Genomic DNA, 21,938 nt, shown 5'->3' with positions numbered 1-21,938 from the left:
CCCAATATTACTATCTAGTTTTTGTGCAAAAGTGAAATTAATAATCTCAACCTTATTTACCATCTGCTTAAAGGCAAAAACACACACAAAACATTTTTTTATATACGGCTATATAAATTTGGGCGTTAAGAGGTTAATCTTGTTTCATGCACCTGCGTGAAGAAACTAGATATTGTCAGATTTCTCTGTGCAGAAGACGACAGGGCAAATAGCTCATGGCCCCACTACGTTACCCTAAATGCAGACTAAAGATGCCCTGACTACTTTTTGTGTGTGTGTGTGTGTGTGTGTGTGTGTGTGTGTGTGTGTGTGTGTGTGTGTGTGTGTGTGTGTGTGTGTGTGTGTGTGTGTGTGAGCGAGCGAGAGAGGGAGAACGACACTTTTTTCTTTTCTTTTTTTTTAACGTGGCTGAGTACAGACAAAGGATTTATATAATTTATACAATTCCTACATTCAGGTGCAGGTAGGTTTGTGGAAACAGTGGCAAGGGCTACTGACCTTGATTTTTAAATGATGTTTTGATCTTTGTAGTAGTTACATGTTAGCCATTCAGTGTTACAGATTTTTGACATCTGCCAGTGAATGTTCTCAGTCATCCAGGTAAGACATATTTAGAGGGATTTGAAACCAAAACAAAATCAGCTATTAATGATAAGACAAGGAGTTACATTTGGCATGTATACTTGTTCTTTCTTCACTGCATTTGTCTGTAATGTCCTTGTTACCATGAGAGTGGGTTAATCAGATTACATTTAAGGTTTAAAAGCTGGAGCATGCAGTATAATGAACAATGTGTTCTGGTGGGTTGATTATCAGCCATGTCATCACAAAAGCTTGTTGTTCACCAGCTGGATCTGCTCTTTATCCTCTCACATCCCACAAGTCTGATTTAAGACTTAAAGTTCTGTTATGCATCAAGATGAGTAAAATGCTGCTTTTATGTGATGAAGTCTGTAAATGTAACTATTAACATATCTACTTTTATCATGTTGTTTTTATGGTGTTGCATTGAATCTCCACTTTCAAAGCAATATTAGTACTGATATTTTGGGATTAATTTTATTTATGCGTCAGAATGACATGTTAACTAACATAAACAATTTGTATATTTATAACACTTCTTTTCTTCTGTCTTCTTTCAGGAACCTATTAAGTCAAGGGCACCTCAACTCCATCTGGAGTATAGATTTTACAAACAGTTGGGAAATTCAGGTAAGCCATGCAGGCCCTCGTTTCATAGTGCACCCTAAACAATAAACAAACCTTGGGGTGGGGTAGAGTCCATTCATACAGAGAGTAGTGACAACTGAGAACGTGGTGCCATGTTGGAACTATTTAAATCAATTAACCACATACAGCAACACATCCAGGTACATGTACTATCAAAATAAATTTAAAAATAGTTAAGCTATTAAATTTACATCAATTTACAATTCATGATGATTTATTTATTTAATTTAAAGCCTGATTTATGCTTTTGCAACTCTGTAACTCTGTGTCACACAGTGACATGCGTGACAGTTTTAAAGTTCTCCGTTACTGGATTATGCTTTATTCTGGACTAATTTGTCCCTCAACAAGCTTTTCATTCTACAATCATCACCTCCAACTCAAAGGTTAGCTGTACAATTTCCTCTTTTTCTAACTCCTTGTGGACTTTTCTGCCAAATATATTTGAAAATGTATTGAAATGTAACCAGAATTTTTCCCATATGGTTTGTTCCAATCAGAAAAGGTATAACATTTTCAGTTTTGGGTTCCACCCCAAAATTGATGTTCCCGAACTGATTAGAACAAAAAATATTGTTCCCAAACTGGTTAATGGTGTTCCATGTCAGCTGTGGGACACTGAAAACACTGTATATGCCAGACCTGTTTGTGGCGCTATAACGCTTCCATGAAAAATGGAGAATGCAATACAGCGTTCTATAGCAGACAGCAGAAGCTAGAACTTTCAAAACGAGACACCGATTAAAATAAAGCCTTTTAAGTGAAAAGGGGTCTGCACTGATCACCTGAAATAGACTTATTGGGTATTTAAAGCGAAGCAATGTGTTCATGTATTTTTAAGACATGGTTGTTCTCAGCCTCGCAGAGAAGCCTGTGATACCAAAATAATGGACCAAGCGGTATCCCACTGCTGTCCATTGACTGGCTCAGCAGCTAAACCTACAGTCCTCACACAACCATTCATAAAATATTAAAAGCATTCACACACAGTAAGTATGAAGGGTCATTCCATCTCAAGTCACCTAGAGCCTCCTAGGTCACCCCTCAGTTCTGTTCTGTCAGTTTGATATGTTATTCTTATTACAAAAGTTATGGTGAAATGCCAAATATTAGGTCTGTATCTTGGAAACATTTGAAGTTAGAGCCTTTGGAAATTTTTGTGATTTTTTTTTTTCTTTTTTTTAATTTTCCATTTTTATAATGGAACATATTTACACATTTAAATGATACACCAGGTTGCTTTAACAAAATTTGTAGTTGTTGAAAAAAATGATAAATTTGACAAAGTGCCAAAATATGCCAATTTTCATCACCCCAGATGCCAATGTGGAGAAGTGAGTATCATTCTCAGCCTGCGCATGTGGCTTAGTGGCTCATGCAGCCTTTATGAACACACACACACACAGCTAAGTGATCATTTCAGCCCCACGTGTGTATGAGGGGCCCGCGCGTGAGGAACACACTTCAGTCCCGTGTTTCCCATCCAGATGTCTTCAGCACCTTTTATGGCCGTCTGACTGCAGTCTGTGTCATCTAAACTGTTGTCTACATGTGCTTTGGATGCCATCGTGCAGGTGTGGACGAGGTAATCTGGATGCATTCTGATACATCTGATACCATGCCTCTTTTCTTCCCGACTGCGTCCGATGGTTCCTGCACATTCTTGCTATGTGTGATGGGGCTTCAGTCTGACATGTTAGATTGTTTCAGTCAGATTCATCATCACAACCTGACGAGAACATGTTCTTGCTTTGGTAGATAGTAAGTCCCTTCGGCTGGTCCCTTGCACTCGGGGTCGCCACAGCAAATCCAAGGTGGATCTGCATGTTGAATTGGCACAGGTTTTACGCCGGATGCCCTTCCTGACACAACTCCACATTACATGGAGGCAAATGTGGCAAGGGTGGGATTTGAACCCGGAACCTTTTGAACTGAAACCAAGTGCATTAACCACCCCACCCCAAGTGGTTAATGGGGTGGTGGCCAAGTTGCTTTGGAAGATAACGTCTGGGAATTATTCTGATCGTGGAAATTACTGAAGAAATGCAGACTTCTTAAAAGAAGTTCCTCAGTGTTTGTCTGCTCTGGGTGCAATTCTCAGCCTGAACCAGAGAACTCTGTTGTGTGGGCCGCTGAAGAGGAGGTACTGCTGGCCCACCACCACCAGAGGGCGCCCTGCCTGGAGTGCGGGCTCCAGGCACCAGAGGGCGCCGCCGCCTCACGGGAGCAGCCTCGGTGACAGCTGTCACCCATCACCTGAGACAGCTGACGGCAATCATCAGTGGGGTATATCAGCAGGACGGCATCTCCACCTCATTGCCGAGATATCGTTCTACCTGGAAGGTAATATTCTCAGCTGACTGCTTGACAGTAACCTTTTGTGATTTTTGTGAGTGATAACAGACCTTTTTTTTCCAACGAGAGGTGGAGGTAGCTTTCCTGCCGTGTGGATTACTGGGTGCAAACGCGCCCACCTTTAATTGTGTTTTTGTTCCTCGCCAGCAGTACCAGGTCCGACACGCGGAGGCAGTGGCCACCTGGGAGTTCGGGACTTGGCGGCTCCAGTATACCCGGGGTCCTGTGGCGGAGGAAGCCGTGTGGTACCGGTCTTACCTTGGAGAGGCGTCTCCTATCTTCGAGCCTGCCCACACGACACTTTTGTAAATTGACTGTTGTCCATTTCTGTGATTGGTTGTATTCGTTGTGCACATTCACAACAGTAAAGCGTTGTTATTTGACTTACTCCATTGTCCGTTCATTTGCGCCCCCTGTTGTGGGTCCGTGTTCCTACACTTTCCCAACAGGATATCTCGGCCAGCGTCATGGATCCCGAGGGGCGTCAACCGGCTGTTGAACGGCCAATGGAAGAACAAGGCGCACAGGCGTCCGCAGGAGGGGTAATCGGTGAGTTGCAGCGGATCCTCACCGCTTTCACGACTCGGTTAGAATCGATGGCCGAGCAGAACGCCCTCCTGAACCGCAGGGTGGAGGCTCTCGCCGCGCAGGTGGAAGCGCGCCCTCCGGGCGCCGCTGCGGCTCTCCCTCCCGTAGACCCTGTGCGTGACAGCGACATTCCACTGGTTGTCCAACGACCCCCCCACCATCCTCTGAAGCATACATAAGCCCCCCAGAGCCGTACGGAGGCTGTGTGGAGACGTGCGCGGATTTCCTTATGCAGTGTTCGCTCGTCTTCGCACAGCGTCCCGTCATGTACGCGACCGACGCTAGCAAGGTAGCTTATGTGATAAATCTGCTTCGTGGTGAGGCACGCGCTTGGGCTACAGCGCTCTGGGAGCAAAAGTCACGGCTCCTTCAGACATATGATGGGTTTGTGAGGGAGCTCAGAACAGTGTTCGATCACCCTAATAGAGGAGAGACCGCTTCAGCCGTGCTGCTGTCAATGAGACAGGGGCGCCGGAGCGCAGCTGCCTATGCAGTCGACTTCCGCATCGCGGCTGCGAGGTCCGGCTGGAATAACACTGCCCTCCGCGCCGCCTTCGTAAACGGACTGTCATTGGTCCTCAAGGAGCACCTGGTGGCTAAGGACGAACCGCGGGATTTGGATGGGCTTATCGATCTTGTCATACGATTAGACAATCGGTTAAATGAGCGCCGTCGGGAACGAGACGAAGGGCGTGGCCAGGCACGCGTCGTCCCTCTCCCTTCCGGTTCCGACCGCGTTCCGCCCTCCCCACGCTCCACGGCCCCTGCGCTCCGTGCGATCACAGCTCCCCCTGCTGACGAAGCTATGGACACGAGTAGGGCAACATTTAGGGCACCGGCCACACAAAGGAGGCTGGCCCGCGGAGCGTGTTTTGTTTGTGGCTCGATTGAGCATCAGGTACGAGACTGCCCCGAACGGTTAAACACCAACGCCCGCCCCTAGACACTGGGCTGGGGGGGGCCGAGACGTTCACGTGGGACACACCCACATCGCCACACGACTCCCAGTTACAATCCTTTATGAGGATTTAACCCTGAAGGCCCCAGCACTGGTGGACACGGGCTCAGAAGGGAATTTGCTTGATAGCAAATGGGCCAGGGAGATAGGGTTCCCTCTGGTGGCGCTTACCTCGCCTGTGCAGGTACGGGCACTAGATGGCTCCCTACTCCCTCCAATCACCCACAAGACACCACCAGTAACTCTGGTGGTGTCGGGGAATCACCGGGAGGAGATCGAGTTTTTTGTAACTCCGGCCACCTCCCGTGTGATTTTAGGTTTTCCCTGGATGTTGAAGCACAATCCCCGGATCGACTGGCCGTCCGGGGTAGTGGTCCAGTGGAGCGAGACCTGCCATCGGGTATGTTTAGGTTCCTCGGTTCCTCCCGGTTCCCAGGCCAGGGAGGAGGTCAGAGCCCCGCCCAATCTAGGGACGGTGCCGGTGCAGTACCATGACCTTGCGGAGGTGTTCAGCAAGGATCTGGCACTCACCCTTCCCCCGCACCGCCCGTATGATTGTGCCATTGATTTGGTTCCAGGCGTTGAGTTCCCGTCCAGCAGGCTGTACAACCTCTCACGACCTGAACGCGAATCAATGGAGACCTACATCCGGGACTCTTTGGCTGCCGGGTTGATCCGGAATTCCACCTCCCCGATGGGTGCGGGTTTCTTTTTTGTGGGGAAAAAGGATGGCGGATTACGTCCATGCATTGATTACAGGGGGCTGAACGAAATCACGGTTCGTAACCGATACCCCTTACCCTTGTTGGATTCGGTGTTCACGCCCCTGCATGGAGCCAAGATATTCACCAAGCTTGATCTTAGGAATGCGTATCACCTGGTTCGGATCCGGAAGGGAGACGAGTGGAAGACGGCATTTAACACCCCGTTAGGTCATTTTGAGTACCTGGTCATGCCGTTCGGTCTTACAAATGCTCCCGCGGCGTTCCAAGCATTGGTTAATGATGTCTTGCGGGACTTCCTGCACCGATTCGTCTTCGTATATTTAGACGACATACTCATCTTTTCTCCGGATCCTGAGACCCATGTCCGACATGTACGTCAGGTCCTGCAGCGGTTATTGGAGAACCGGCTGTTTGTTAAGGGCGAGAAGTGTGAGTTTCACCGCACCTCTTTGTCCTTCCTGGGGTTCATCATCTCCCCCGACTCCGTCGCTCCTGATCCGGCCAAGGTTGCAGCGGTGAGAGACTGGCCCCAACCCACAAGCCGTAGGAAGCTGCAACAGTTCCTCGGCTTTGCGAATTTCTACAGGAGGTTCATTAAGGGCTACAGCCAGGTAGCTAGCCCCCTGACAGCCCTGACCTCACCAAAAGTCCCCTTCACCTGGTCGGATCGTTGCGATGCCGCGTTCAAGGAGTTGAAACGGCGCTTCTCGTCTGCACCCGTTCTGGTGCAGCCCGATCCTAGCCGCCAGTTAGTGGTTGAAGTGGACGCCTCGGACTCAGGGATAGGAGCTGTGCTGTCCCAGAGTGGGAAGACCGATAAGGTCCTTCATCCGTGTGCCTATTTTTCCCGCAGGTTGACCCCGGCTGAACGGAACTATGACGTCGGCAACCGAGAACTCCTAGCGGTGAAAGAGGCTCTTGAAGAGTGGAGACACCTGTTGGAGGGAACGTCCGTGCCGTTCACGGTTTTCACTGACCACCGGAACCTGGAATATATCAGGACCGCCAAGCGGCTGAATCCCAGGCAAGCCCGCTGGTCACTGTTCTTCGGCCGTTTTGACTTCCGCATCACCTACCGGCCCGGGACCAAGAACCAGAAGTCGGATGCCTTGTCCCGGGTACACGAAGACAAGGTCAAAGCGGAGTTGTCGGATCCACCGGAACCCATCATCCCGGAGTCCACTATCGTGGCCACCCTCACCTGGGACGTAGAGAGAACCGTCCGGGAGGCCCTGGCACGGAGCCCGGACCCCGGGACTGGACCAAAGAACAGACTGTACGTCCCACCAGAGGCTAGGGCTGCAGTCCTGGACTTCTGTCACGGCTCCAAGCTCTCCTGTCATCCAGGGGTGCGAAGAACCGTGGCAGTTGTCCGGCAGCGCTTCTGGTGGGCGTCCCTGGAGGCCGACGTCCGGGACTACATCCAGGCCTGTACCACCTGTGCCAGGGGCAAGGCCGACCATCGCAAGGCTCCGGGACTGCTACAGCCGCTGCCCGTGCCTCATCGCCCCTGGTCCCACATCGGCCTGGATTTTGTCACGGGCCTCCCGCCGTCCCAGGGCAACACCGTGATCCTCACGATAGTGGACCGATTCTCCAAGGCGGCCCACTTCGTGGCCCTCCCGAAGCTCCCAACGGCCCAGGAGACAGCGGACCTCCTGGTCCACCACGTCGTCCGCCTGCATGGGATACCATCAGACATCGTCTCCGATCGCGGTCCCCAGTTCTCCTCGCATGTCTGGAGGAGCTTTTGCCGGGAGCTGGGGGCCACGGTCAGTCTCTCGTCCGGGTATCACCCCCAGACCAACGGGCAAGCAGAGCGGGCCAATCAAGAAATGGAGCAAACACTGCGTTGTGTGACAGCCGCGCACCCGGCGGCCTGGAGTACTCATCTGGCCTGGATCGAGTACGCCCACAACAGTCAAGTGTCATCAGCCACCGGCCTCTCCCCCTTTGAGGTGTGTTTGGGGTATCAGCCCCCGTTGTTCCCGGTGGTTGAGGGAGAGGTCGGTGTGCCCTCGGTCCAGGCCCACCTGCGGAGGTGCCGTCGGGTGTGGCGTGCCGCACGTTCTGCTTTGTTGAGGGCCCGGATGAGGGCGAAGACCCATGCAGACCGGCGGCGGACCCCGGCCCCTACGTATCGCCCCGGGCAGGAAGTGTGGTTGTCCACAAAGGACATCCCACTACAAGTGGCCTCCCCCAAACTACAGGACAGGTACATAGGACCGTTTAAAATCCTCAAGGTCATCAATCCCGCCGCAGTGAGGCTTCAGCTTCCAGCCTCACTGCGGATCCATCCAGTGTTCCATGTGTCGAAAATCAAGCCCCATCACACCTCGCCCCTCTGTACACCCGGTCCGGCGCCACCTCCTGCCCGGATCATCGATGGCGAGCCGGCTTGGACAGTGCGCCGGTTGTTGGACGTCCGACGGATGGGCCGGGGCTTTCAATATCTGGTGGACTGGGAGGGGTACGGCCCTGAAGAACGCTCCTGGGTGAAGAGGAGCTTCATCCTGGACCCGGCCCTCCTGGCCGACTTCTACCGTCGCCACCCGGACAAGCCCGGTCGGGCGCCAGGAGGCGCCCGTTGAGGGGGGGGTCCTGTTGTGTGGGCCGCTGAAGAGGAGGTACTGCTGGCCCACCACCACCAGAGGGCGCCCTGCCTGGAGTGCGGGCTCCAGGCACCAGAGGGCGCCGCCGCCTCACGGGAGCAGCCTCGGTGACAGCTGTCACCCATCACCTGAGACAGCTGACGGCAATCATCTGTGGGGTATATCAGCAGGACGGCATCTCCACCTCATTGCCGAGATATCGTTCTACCTGGAAGGTAATATTCTCAGCTGACTGCTTGACAGTAACCTTTTGTGATTTTTGTGAGTGATAACAGACCTTTTTTTTTCCAACGAGAGGTGGAGGTAGCTTTCCTGCCGTGTGGATTACTGGGTGCAAACGCGCCCACCTTTAATTGTGTTTTTGTTCCTCGCCAGCAGTACCAGGTCCGACACGCGGAGGCAGTGGCCACCTGGGAGTTCGGGACTTGGCGGCTCCAGTATACCCGGGGTCCTGTGGCGGAGGAAGCCGTGTGGTACCGGTCTTACCTTGGAGAGGCGTCTCCTATCTTCGAGCCTGCCCACACGACACTTTTGTAAATTGACTGTTGTCCATTTCTGTGATTGGTTGTATTCGTTGTGCACATTCACAACAGTAAAGCGTTGTTATTTGACTTACTCCATTGTCCGTTCATTTGCGCCCCCTGTTGTGGGTCCGTGTTCCTACACTTTCCCAACAAACTCCAGCGCTTTGTCCCGTCAACAAGAAAATAAGTTCTTTTAAAAGTTGAAATATATTTACACCAGGGTTCATCAATCTGACGTATTTTCACCATTCTGCTTGCAATGAAAATGATTCCCTTTTGATCCACCAAGACAAAAAGAAAGACCCGAGTAAATGCAGTGTTTTTAAAAAAGCCCGGCAATATCTTCTCTAGGGGCATTTCTCAGCGTGAGACGGCAGCGCTTTGTCCCACCAAGGCTGAAGTGAAGCTCACTGGGTCTTCTGTTGAGTTTATTGGCAGTTTGCAAACCAACATAAGGCATTACCGCCACCACCTGTTTGGGTGTATAGCATTAATGGAGTCTGACGTCCTCATCGGGTCATTGTAAACAGAAATCTTTTAAAGAACAACAGGCTTGATGGGCTTTTTAGTACAGAGGTTGACCAATTTGTTCATTCTGGTTCTTTCTAGCTTTCTTTTTGTGTGTTGCAGTTAACTATTGTGAAACTAAAACTGTATTTAAACAGTGCTACCCAATTTATTGATTAAAACTGGTTCACAGAACTCAGTTAATTTAAAAATCAATAATGGTAGGTTCAGTCTTATTATGATGTCTGATCTATTTGACTCAGTCTCACTGATGTGCACAGACAAATCCATCCTGTTGTTGGCAAGCAATAGACCAGTTTTCATTCATTTGTAGTTTAACAGTCTAAAAATTGAATTGCAATAAAACACAATCACTTAAAGTTTCATGACAGCATGGCCCACTTGTGAGTCCAGAATCATGGCAGTAGATTCAATCTGCTTATGCTGTGTACAGGGCTAAATGGGGATGTGTGACCTTGTTAGTCCTGCACAACCCGAGAGCCTCAATTATGTCACATACGACTCAGCGCTTAACACACAGGAGGAGCTTATTCACACACTGATAATTCTCTTGTTCTCCTTGAGAGCCCAGCTGTTGAGAATCAGGCCTCAGCATTGAGTTATTTAATGCATATCCAATCATTTTTCAGTCCCAGTAATGGTGGTACACAAATACTTTCTGCCCTTTGGGAACAAACCCTTTTGTGGTCTACACATTGTCACTGCCAACAGAGAATGTGCTTTCATCTCTTAGGTCAGTTACACACACTCACAAATCCAGGACCTGAATCGAGGAGATCCAGACCAGTTCCAGCTATACTGACTGATGTTTGAAATACTTCATAAAATCTCCAAATTTACTGAAGAACAGAAAAATAAAATGCTTGCACAGACTCAAGAAATCCAGACACAAAATGTACATGTGAAATCATTGGTTACACAGCCAGTTTTATCGAGGGAAGTCAGGTGATTGAATCGGGGAGGTGGAATCTCTCGGGACAACAGGATTCAATTACTGTTTAAGAGGGCTGTGATGTGATTATTGAACTTGAACTTGAACTTATTTATTTGGCACACAACTCGTCAATAACAAAAACTGATATACAAGACAATTCCACAGTCACATGTGTGACCAAAAAGGGGGTGAGCAGAAGCAAAGCTTATAAACACCCATCCCATATATACATACATACATATATACACATTACCTACCCCCAGGGCAAGCACACAGGTGACAGTGGTAAGGAAAAACTCCCTCTGATGTATTGAAGAAGAAACCTCAAGCAGACCAGACTCTAAGGGGTGACCCTCTGCTTGGGCCATGCTACAAACACATTTGACAACACAAACTCAAATCTCATTATCATAAACATATCAAGTGAACACCGTGTCTTTGTCTACATACATATACAGTATACATGTATACACACACCAGCATACACCTACACATACATACATAATTACACGCATACACACACACACACACGCACACACACACACACACACACACATACATATATATATATATATATATATATATATATATATATATATACATACATACATATATATACATACATAGATACACATACACATATACATACATGCACATACACAAATGAATGTTACTGTACAAGTTCACAATTACAACTGACAACACAAAACTCATCGTACTTCATTAGATACATATCTTGAAAACATCATTTTTTTATATTGATTTTTAACCTGATTGATATTTGGACATCGTTTGAGTTCATCCGTCAGGTTATTCCATAATCTAGGGCCACACATGGAGACACAGAAACCTTTCCTGGTCGTCCGAGCGCCAGCAATTTTAAAATGATACAAGCCCCGTAAATTATATTTTCCTTCTCTCTCAGTAAAATATTCTTGAATTCTAAATGGCACTAATTTATTTTTCACTTTGTGCGTTAATTGAACAGTCTTGAACAAAATCATATCATTAAGTTTTAATATTTGAGATTTAATGAACAGTGGGTTGGTGTGGTCTCAATAACCTGCATTGTGAATTGTCCCTAATGCTCTTTTTTGAAGAATGAATAATGGTTTCAGTGTAGTTTTGTAATTGTTGCCCCAAACTTCAGCGCAATAAGTCAAGTAGGGTGCAACCAAAGAACAATAGAGAGTATGTAATGCTCTGCAATCAAGAACATGCTTTACTTTATTTAATACTGCAATACTTTTTGATACCTTCATTTGAATATGCTGAATATGAGCTTTCCAATTAATTTTTTCATCAATAATGACACCTAAAAACTTATTCTCTTTGACACGTTCTATATTTACCCCATACATATTTAACTGAATTTGTATGTCTTTTTTATAATTTCCAAATAACATCAATTTAGTTTTAGACTAATTTAATGACAATTTGTTAATATCAAACAATCTCTTTAACTTGATCATTTCTGTTTCTAAATCAGATAATAATTGTTGCATATTTTCCCCTGAGCAAAACAGGTTTGTGTCATCTGCAAAGAGCACAGTTTTAACCATATCTGACACTTTACATAAATCATTAATGTATAAAATAAATAATGTTGGGCCCAACACAGAACCCTGTGGTAGCCCACAAATGATGTCCAGATATGAAGAACAGTATTCCCCGAGTTTAACAAACTGCTTTTGGTTTTGTAAGTAGCTTTTAATCCACCTCAGAGCAACTCCTCTGATCCCATACAGTTCCAACTTTTGAAATAAGTGATCAGTTGTGTCAAAAGCCTTTCTTAAGTCAATAAATAAACCTGCAACTATTACCCTTTGGTCCACATGTTTATTGATCTCTTCTATGGAATTGAGCAATGCCAGTGTCGTGGACCTTTTTGCTCTAAAACCATATTGACTTTCATCATGCAAGTTGTGTCGATCTATAAATTTATCCAGTCTGCTGTTGTAAAGTTTTTCCAGTATCTTTGAAAATTGTGACAGTAGAGACACAGGCCTGTAGTTAGTAAAAAGATGCTCACTGCCAGATTTGAATAAAGGTATTACTTTTGCCACTTTTGTACTGTTAGGAACAATCCCAGCTTGAAATGATTTGTTAAAAATATATGATAATGGTTTTGCAATTTCAGTGATTATTCGCTTTACTAAGGACATATGTACCTCATTATGATCCATTGACTTTTTACTTTTACATGTACTAACTATGTTAATAATTTCTCTTTCATCTACTGGGCTGAGAAACATTGTGTTCGGATTTCTAGCGATTAATTGCTGATTTTCCCATGTACTGTGTGGGATTTCAGCTGCCAGATCTGGCCCAACATTAGCAAAAAATGTATTGAAACTATTTACTACTTGGCTCATGTTATATTCGTCTTTGTTGTCATAAAGTAAAGTATGTTGGATAGTTATTTGATTTGGGTTTATTTGCTATAATACTATTCAGTATTTTCCATGTTTCCTTTATATTGTTTTTATTATCGTTTAGTATTTTTCCAAAGTATGATTTTTTACAGATCTGCATAATAGTTGTTAGTTTATTTTTATAGTCCTTATATTTAACCTCTGCCTCTCTTGATTTACTTTTAATGAATTCTCTGTATAGCCTATTTTTCTTTTTACACGCCTTTTGAAGACCTTTTGTTATCCATGGGTTAGCTTTATAGTTATTATTTTTATTATACTGTATAATTGGACAATTTGTGTTATATAGATTAAGAAATATGTTTTCAAATTCGGAATATGCTAAATTCACATCTTGCCTATTGTAAATGGGATTCCAATCCTGTAAAAGTAAATCATTTTCTAAGGCAGTGATAGCTTCTTCAGATTGCAGGCGCTTGCGATATTGTTTTTTTCTCAGTACATTTTTTATTAAACTTCAAATCAGTTACTATAAAAATTGGTAAGTGATCACTAATATCATTAATTAATAAGCCACTTAGTGTTTTGGTATCTATCATTTGTAAATATATTATCAATGAGAGTAGCTGAATGTAAAGTGATTCTTGAAGGCCTAGTAATTTTTGGATATAGATTTAGACTGTACATAGTGTTAATAAAACCCGCGGGTTTTAAGAGATCAATGTTTATATCTCCACAAACAAATACTCGCTTATTACCCATCTGTGAAAACAATTTCTCTGTCCAATTTTGAAATTCTTCAATTTTAGAGCCAAGAGCTCTATATATGCAGCTAATAATTATTGCCTTTTTCCATACCTATTTCAGTTGTGATGGATTTCAAAAGATTTTCCACAGCCACAGTCATTTCATCTTTAATTTTGTAGTTAATCCTTTTGTCAACATACAAAGCCACTCCTCCTCCTCTATTTCGTCTATTCAGATGATTAAATTCATAACCCTCCAGCTCATAGTTTGTGTCATCACCCTCTGTAAGCCATGTTTCCGTTATGGCAATTATACTGAATGGTTGACAGAATTGTTTTAAATAGTCTTTGATACTCCCAAAATGTTTGTACAGACTCCTGCTATTAAAGTGGATTACTGACAATTTCCCATCACTTGAAATGCAGTTATTGTATTGCTCCTCTGTGTAATACTGACAGTTACTATCTATGAAGGAATAGAAATGATTGTCCGGATCTGTCTCATATTCCAGATCTTGTATATGATGCTCAGTGTACTTAAAAGGTTGTAATTCCACATTCTCATAACCATGTATGATCTCAGTTATACTATTACTGTTCAGAAGCACCGATGAATGGTTTGTATGTTTGTCAGTCATTATGAAAGTTGGTTGTGTTCACTTACAATGATTGTCATATTTTGCCAATTCCTCCATGCTTCTGATCAGCAGCACTTTGGCTTCTTTTGGAGACCTGTTCAGTTTGCTGAATACTTTACAGTTTGTAGTCCATGTGTTTTGATTTTTTTTTTTTTTCCCAAGTATCTTGCCTTTTTTGCTATATCTGCGTTGTGTTTATTGAGATGTTCATTTATGTAAACATTGGATCCATTAAGTTTATATCCTTGTTTGAGCAGAGTTGTTTCGTCTTTCCTGTTAACAAACCTCATGATGACTGTAGGTTTGTCTGATGAATTCTTCCTGGGTAACGGATGACATGCTTCAATAGTGTTTATATCCAGATCGATCCCCTTAGTTTGTAAAAAAGCAGCAACTTGTTGCTCCCCCCTGTTACCAGAGGCTGCTGCCCGAGCATAAGATCTGGGTCTGATGTAGAGCCCAGCTACAACAACATCGTTCATTCGCGTGTACTGCTCCATTTCAGTCACCCTTCTTTCTAACGACGCGACCCATTTGTCCTTCTGCTCAATAAGGCCTCTCAGGTCCTTAACTTCCTTCACTAGTGCCAGTATCTCCTTCTGCTGAGTTTTTACAGCACAAACCTCCTCTGTGAGAGTATCTAGAACCTTCTTAATATCCTCCAGATCCTCCGTCATGGGTGTTTTCTTTGGCCCCATTCTCACCGTCTTATTTAACAGCTGTTTGTTGTGCAACAGCTGTACTGGCTGGGCCTCCGTCGATGCTGATACTGTATTTGTGCGCTGGAACGTCCAGGGCATTCTGTGAAATTATGCATGAAGCGGGTGGGCAAATGCAGGAGCACAAATGCCCACCCCTCCGTATATTTAAATGAAATGTCTGATCTCATAAAAAATAACTCACGTGCTTATTGCCACAGTGCTGGATTCTGTCTGCCTTGTACTCTAGTACTGTAAATTCTCAAACTGACTTCATTGTCATGTGAGTACTACTGATTTTAAAAAAATTGTGAATTAATAAAAAAAAATAGAAAAATAAATTGTGGGTATGTGTAAAATAATTAATGAATTTAGAACATTCCCATGCAAAACAAAAGTTATTCTGAGTCACCCGGTACATTTACGAAACTCTGGAAAGCCTCGTGCACACTGATGATGTCAAGTGTAAGACACAGAAGTGATGATATACCTCGTGAAAATTCATTATTCACACGCGGATACAGTACATGACTTAATTTTTCTCACTGTGACTACTTACTAAATAATGTGAATTTGCTTCTATTATTGTTTTTAACAAACAGTTTGAGCATCTGCAGCAGATGGAAAAGTGCTGTACGAGGGTAGGCTGAAAAGTTCTAAGGCTCACCAAGAAGGAGAAATGCCATTTCAATAAAACTTGGCATGCATTAAGTTCAACTCTTCTGATGACTGTGTTATTTTCTTCCAGGTTGTGAGGTAGTTTGTGGTTCATAGCCAAGTTTGAAAGTTCGTGGTAGAGGGAAACGGCAAAAATGGACAAAATCTGGCATCTCGTAGAACTGCAGTAGATTTATACTTTACTGTGATATATACAGATGTTCCAAGTGCTTTATGCCTCACATTCACTCATTCATACGCCAGTGTTGGCAAAGTGCCATGCAAAGCGCTCAGTTGTACACCAGGAACAATTTGGGAATTAAAGGATCTTGCTCAAGGGTACCTTAGTGTTTCGTCCTGTCTGATTGGGGACCTGAACCTGTGGCCTTCTGGTCTAAAGTTCTCTATCATTTAGCTCACCACTTCCTTTTTATTTCACAGTAAATGCAGAATCTCTCCCAAAATGTGCTTAGTGCACTTTCTGACCGTTGTTTCTGAGTGTTTATTGCTGCTGTTGGTATCAGACTTTTTCACTTTCACCAGCAGCACAAAAGCAAAGCACACTGTGTTCTCGCCAGTGTTGCCACAGTTACTTTGAAAAAGTAATCCAACTACTGATTACTCCTTGAAAAGTAACTTAGTTTCTTTTAAAATTAAGTAATCAGGAAAGTAAGTTCCATTACTAGTTACTTCTTACTAGTTTTTAGTTAGGGGAAGCCGGGGCACAGTGGATCAGAAATGTTTTGTGGCAGTATAAACACATTATGCAGAGGTCATGCATATTGCATACATTATGCATATTGTGGATTTAATACCGCAAGTTATTGTTTGTAAGTTTGCAAGTTATTGTTTGTAAGGTTGTGCTATTTATTTCTCCCGAAATGTAATTTACAGGTGTTTAAAATTGATTTTAAAATTTTTGATACACTGCGCCCTGGACACCAATTCATGGGGCACAGTGAATCAACCTAGAATATAATAAAAAAAAAAACACATGATTATAAAGACTTCCTCAAAATTATTAAATATATGCTGATGAATATACAAGCTATAATCCAGCTATGTGATGTGTGAGTGTCTTATATAGTGATATAAGTCCTTAAGAAACTATTATAAATACAACTGTCATAATTTCTGTTTCAAACATGAAAACAGTTGTTTATATGCACAAATTATAGAAATAATTCATGGAAAAATAAATGTATAAGCTTCAACAAGTAATATTTGTCATCCACTTGATACTGGGGCTTAGTAAATCACTTTCTAGACAAATTCATTGTGCCACAATTCACTGTGCCACGGGTGCATATGACACACGAGTCATGTTATCAAATAGCTGATAGTCTGAAGAAGACATAACACATGCTCATCAGTTGGACGGGGTAGTCATCAAACTAATAACATTTTTTTTGGGCCACCTTTCCTCTGTTGTGAGAAATAAATACAAAGACACTGACATCCACAAAATGTACTTTTGATAGGAAAAAACCTGACTTCGCTTGCCACTTAGTTTTACCCTTAATGTATCCAAAAACAAAACACTAATTTATAAGGGGGATGTCTTTATGCATAAAAATATGGTATAACTGCTGCAAATATATATGTAGTTTTGCAGATATAGCTACTGATTCACTGTGCCCCGCTTTCCCATACTTTCAGCAGCTGCCGACAACACTCCCCGCCACCTCAACATGAAAATGATAACCTGTTTTGCCAATACTCACTTTATAGTCACCCATTCTTGACTTCAATGAACATAAATACTTGTTTAATAAAAAATAAAATAGACACCTTTCTTGCCCTCATATTTAAATGTTGACAGCACTGTAACAGTAAAACTTACCATTTCTAAACTACGTTGTTTATAAATGTAACTATTAAAGTCTTTCTAATGTTTTTTTCTAACATTTAAATTCTTTCTAAACATTTTAGTTGTTGAAATTATTAATATTATTATTATTACTGTTAGAAGTAGTATTAGTAGTAGCAGTAATAGTATGAAAAATGTCTTCAAAAGTGGATCTTTAATCTAGGGCTGTTGTGGGGAGACCCCCCCCCACTCTCCATTCCCGCATAGATTCACCTCTGACTTGCTGTTTGAGCAGGAAGAATGGATAACATTTATTTATGCAGAAAACACGACCAGATTGACAGGTAAGGTTTCATCAGAGTTTTTTACGTATGTCATCCTCAAAAAGAGACTTAGGTCCATTTGGGTGGAAAAAAAGTGTTGGTGTTTACGAGTCAGGGATCACCTGTTTGTAACGAGGACACACGCAGTGGCACAGAGTTTTAAATAAAAGAAAAGCGTAAAAATGTCTTTGTAAAACCATAGCTCTGAGCATCACCACACTTTGAGAGGAACTGTTCTTCAACTTGGAGCTCAGCTGCACAGCGGATGTAGCTTTGTGCAGCAGCTCGCTGAAAGAGGACAGTTCAGACCTTCCCCTGCATCTTTCAGGACACCTGCTGCAATCTACCCACAATACAAAAATAATAGGAACACACAGTGACTCGGAGAAGTAACTTTAATGTGATTGCTGATTTGGAAAGATTAATGCGTTAGATTTTTTTGTTACTGAAAAAAAAAAAACGGTCAGATTAGAGTAACACGTTACTAAGTAACACGTTACTGGCATCACGGGTGCTCTCCTCTGCTTTTGACTTTGTTTTGAAGGCCCTCTCAATTTGGACCAGGCCCATTGAGTCAGCATCCGTGATCTTTTTCCTTTGCCTCATCTGTCATGGTCATTATTACAAGGAAAATGTAGACATCTCTGTGAAGTGTGTGTGTGTGTGTGTGTGTGTGTGTGTGTGTGTGTGTGTGTGTGTGTGTGTGTGTGTGTGTGTGTGTGTGTGTGTGTGTGTGTGTGTGTGTGTGTGTGTGTGTGTGTGTGTGTGTGTGTGTGCAGTTGCTACTTCTCATGTTGTTGTCAGATGATCGGGTAAAATGCAATGCTGAAACAGATCACTCAGCCATATTTTAATTGAAGAACACCTTGCCTGTTAAAACTTTTCTGACATTGAGATGTGAGTAAAAGCTTGAACAGACATGCTATAAAAATGCCACTGAAATGGCCAGTAAATATGACTCTAGTATTTTGCATGCTTTGCATTACTCCTCTGTTTCTAGGGACTTATTGCATGTTATTTGAGAGCGTTGTGAAATGTGATGTTGGTTCCTCTCAGGCCTCAGCAGAATTGTTGAAATCAAACTCTGGCGTCTATGGACAGCAGACGTAAGAAAACTGCAGATTCAGGTCACTTTGAGAATGTGCATTACAGTGGCAATTATTACCAGTTATTATAGCAAGGTTTTAGGGAATTCAAAAGATACCACAGTGATTCTGAGAGATATCAGTAGCTAAATATATTTTCACAATTTCAGTATAATACATGTAATTGCATTGACAATGTTATACTCATTTTGATAGTTGAATCATACAGTTGTATGCAAAAGTTTGGGCACCCCTGATAATTTTTGTGATTTTCCTTTATAAATCATTGGTTGTCTGGATCAGAAATTTCAGTTAAGTATATCATATAGCAGAAAAACACACTGATATTTGAGAAGTGAAATGAAGTTTCTAGTGTGTGTGTGTGTGTGTGTATGTATGTGTGTATATATATATATATATATATATATATATATATATATATATATACACTCAACAAAAATATAAACGCAACACTTTTGGTTTTGCTCCCATTTTGTATGAGATGAACTCAAAGATCTAAAACTTTTTCCACATACACAATATCACCATTTCCCTCAAATATTGTTCACAAACCAGTCTAAATCTGTGATAGTGAGCACTTCTCCTTTGCTGAGATAATCCATCCCACCTCACAGGTGTGCCATATCAAGATGCTGATTAGACACCATGATTAGTGCACAGGTGTGCCTTAGACTGTCCACAATAAAAGGCCACTCTGAAAGGTGCAGTTTTGTTTTATGTACGGGGGGATACCAGTCAGTATCTGGTGTGACCACCATTTGCCTCATGCAGTGCAACACATCTCCTTCGCATAGAGTTGATCAGGTTGTCAATTGTAGCCTGTGGAATGTTGGTCCACTCCTCTTCAATGGCTGTGCGAAGTTGCTGGATATTGGCAGGAACTGGTACACGCTGTCTTATACGCCGGTCCAGAGCATCCCAAACATGCTTAGTGGGTGACATGTCCGGTGAGTATGCCGGCCACGCAAGAACTGGCACATTTTCAGCTTCCAAGAATGTGTACAGATCCTTGCAACATGGGGCCGTGCATTATCCTGCTGCAACATGAGGTGATGTTCTTGGATGTATGGCACAACAATGGGCCTCAGGATCTCGTCACGGTATCTCTGTGCATTCAAAATGCCATCAATAAAATGCACCTGTGTTCTTCATCCATAACAGACGCCTGCCCATACCATAACCCCACCGCCACCATGGGCCACTCGATCCACAACATTGACATCAGAAAACCGCTCACCCACATGACGCCACACACGCTGTTTGCCATCTGCCCTGGACAGTGTGAACCGGGATTCATCCGTGAAGAGAACACCTCTCCAACGTGCCAAACGCCAGCGAATGTGAGCATTTGCCCACTCAAGTCGGTTACGACGACGAACTGGAGTCAGGTCGAGACGCCGATGAGGACGACGAGCATGCAGATGAGCTTCCCTGAGACGGTTTCTGACAGTTTGTGCAGAAATTCTTTGGTTATGCAAACCGATTGTTTCAGCAGCTGTCCGAGTGGCTGGTCTCAGACGATCTTGGAGGTGAACATGCTGGATGTGGAGGTCCTGGGCTGGTGTGGTTACACGTGGTCTGCGGTTGTGAGGCTGGTTGGATGTACTGCCAAATTCTCTGAAACGCCTTTGGAGACGGCTTATGGTACAGAAATGAACATTCAATACACGAGCAACAGCTCTGGTTGACATTCCTGCTGTCAGCATGCCAATTGCATGCTCCCTCAAATCTTGCGACATCTGTGGCATTGTGCTGTGTGATAAAACTCCACCTTTCAGAGTGGCCTTTCATTGTGGGCAGTCTAAGGCACACCTGTGTACTAATCATGGTGTCTAATCAGCATCTTGATATGGCACACCTGTGAGGTGGGATGGATTATCTCAGCAAAGGAGAAGTGCTCACTATCACAGATTTAGACTGGTTTGTGAACAATATTTGAGGGGAATGGTGATATTGTGTATGTGGAAAAAGTTTTAGATCTTTGAGTTCATCTCATACAAAATGGGAGCAAAACCAAAAGTGTTGCGTTTATATTTTTGTTGAGTGTGTGTGTGTGTGTATATATATATATATATATATATATATATATATATATATATCACAGCAGGACTCTGTATTAGCAGATACTCAATATTAAATAACTTTGATCATGGGCAAACCCCCACCCCAAAAAAACAATCTCAGCCTGTTTGGACATCCCTAGTATTATTACTATGTTGTAGTTCAACAATATGTTGTTCAGTTCAGCTCAGAATAAGGGTTGTATGGTCATGCTGAAGTTATGATGGCAAAAATAGCCACGCTCAGCAGAGGAAAAAATAGCTCAGCAGATAAAATGGACGTGTGTAACAGACATGGAACGGATTTGTGTAGACATGCACCTAGTGTGGCACCACATGGCCAGTGGGATGGTTTACGAACACTAACAGCCTGACTATATGGATCATATTTGCAGTTCTTGCTAGGGCTGCTCGATTATGGAAAAAATCAGTATCACGATTATTTATGTAAATACTGAAATCACGATTATTATTTTTTTGTGACACAATGCATTTATTCAGCATTTCTCTCACTCAAAAAAAAAAAAAATTGTTATAGACAATGTGCGCAAAACCTCCAAATTGAAAATGTACTGTACCTTACCTGTATAAAACATAAAATTAATAAAATAAATATTAAAAATATCATATTATATATTATTTTTCTGTTTTCCTCTCCCTTCCCTGTCCCTTTGGGCATCTCCCTGACTTGTGCTACTAGGACATAGTGCGGCTGCATTGTTTTTGTTTCAATTTATGTTCATTAGTTTGTGTTTTTGTCATCATTCCCTTGACCACATCTCCTTATCTCCTTTTGGAGAAATTTATCCGTTCATTTATTGTTAAAATATAAAATGAAACAGCTTTTTTTAAAATAATAAAATAGTTGCTGTTGAAAGAGCCTTTTATTTAGAAGCAGGTGATGTTATGCTGAGTTCTCGGGACCAGATGAAGGTCTCTTCTGCAGCTTTGAACTCTGGTGGTGTTTCTGAAGACACTTTTGTCCTATTTTGAAGAGCAGAGATGTTTTCCTTCAACTGGATGTGGTGTTCAGCTCATCAATGGAAGTTTGGTTGTCTGCACAGCAAATGT

General features: G+C 43.3%; 1 protein-coding gene across 5 annotated transcripts in view; it reads left to right on the top strand.

Annotated features, from left to right (window-relative positions):
• Nucleotides 1-21,938, top strand: part of csnk1g2b (casein kinase 1, gamma 2b) — a 156,348-nt gene that overhangs the window by 95,964 nt on the left and 38,446 nt on the right. For all 5 annotated transcript variants that reach the window (XM_034180143.1, XM_034180141.1, XM_034180142.1 and 2 more), the window contains exon 3: nt 1,143-1,212. In XM_034180143.1, coding sequence (XP_034036034.1) covers nt 1,143-1,212 — 70 coding nt within the window. The remainder of the gene's footprint in view (nt 1-1,142; nt 1,213-21,938) is intronic.

The sequence above is a fragment of the Thalassophryne amazonica genome, chromosome 10, assembly GCF_902500255.1.
Source record: "Thalassophryne amazonica chromosome 10, fThaAma1.1, whole genome shotgun sequence".
In the NCBI taxonomy this organism is placed as follows: domain Eukaryota; kingdom Metazoa; phylum Chordata; class Actinopteri; order Batrachoidiformes; family Batrachoididae; genus Thalassophryne; species Thalassophryne amazonica.
Note: the sequence above shows the minus strand (reverse complement) of the source record. Positions and strands in the feature narration are given on the sequence as shown.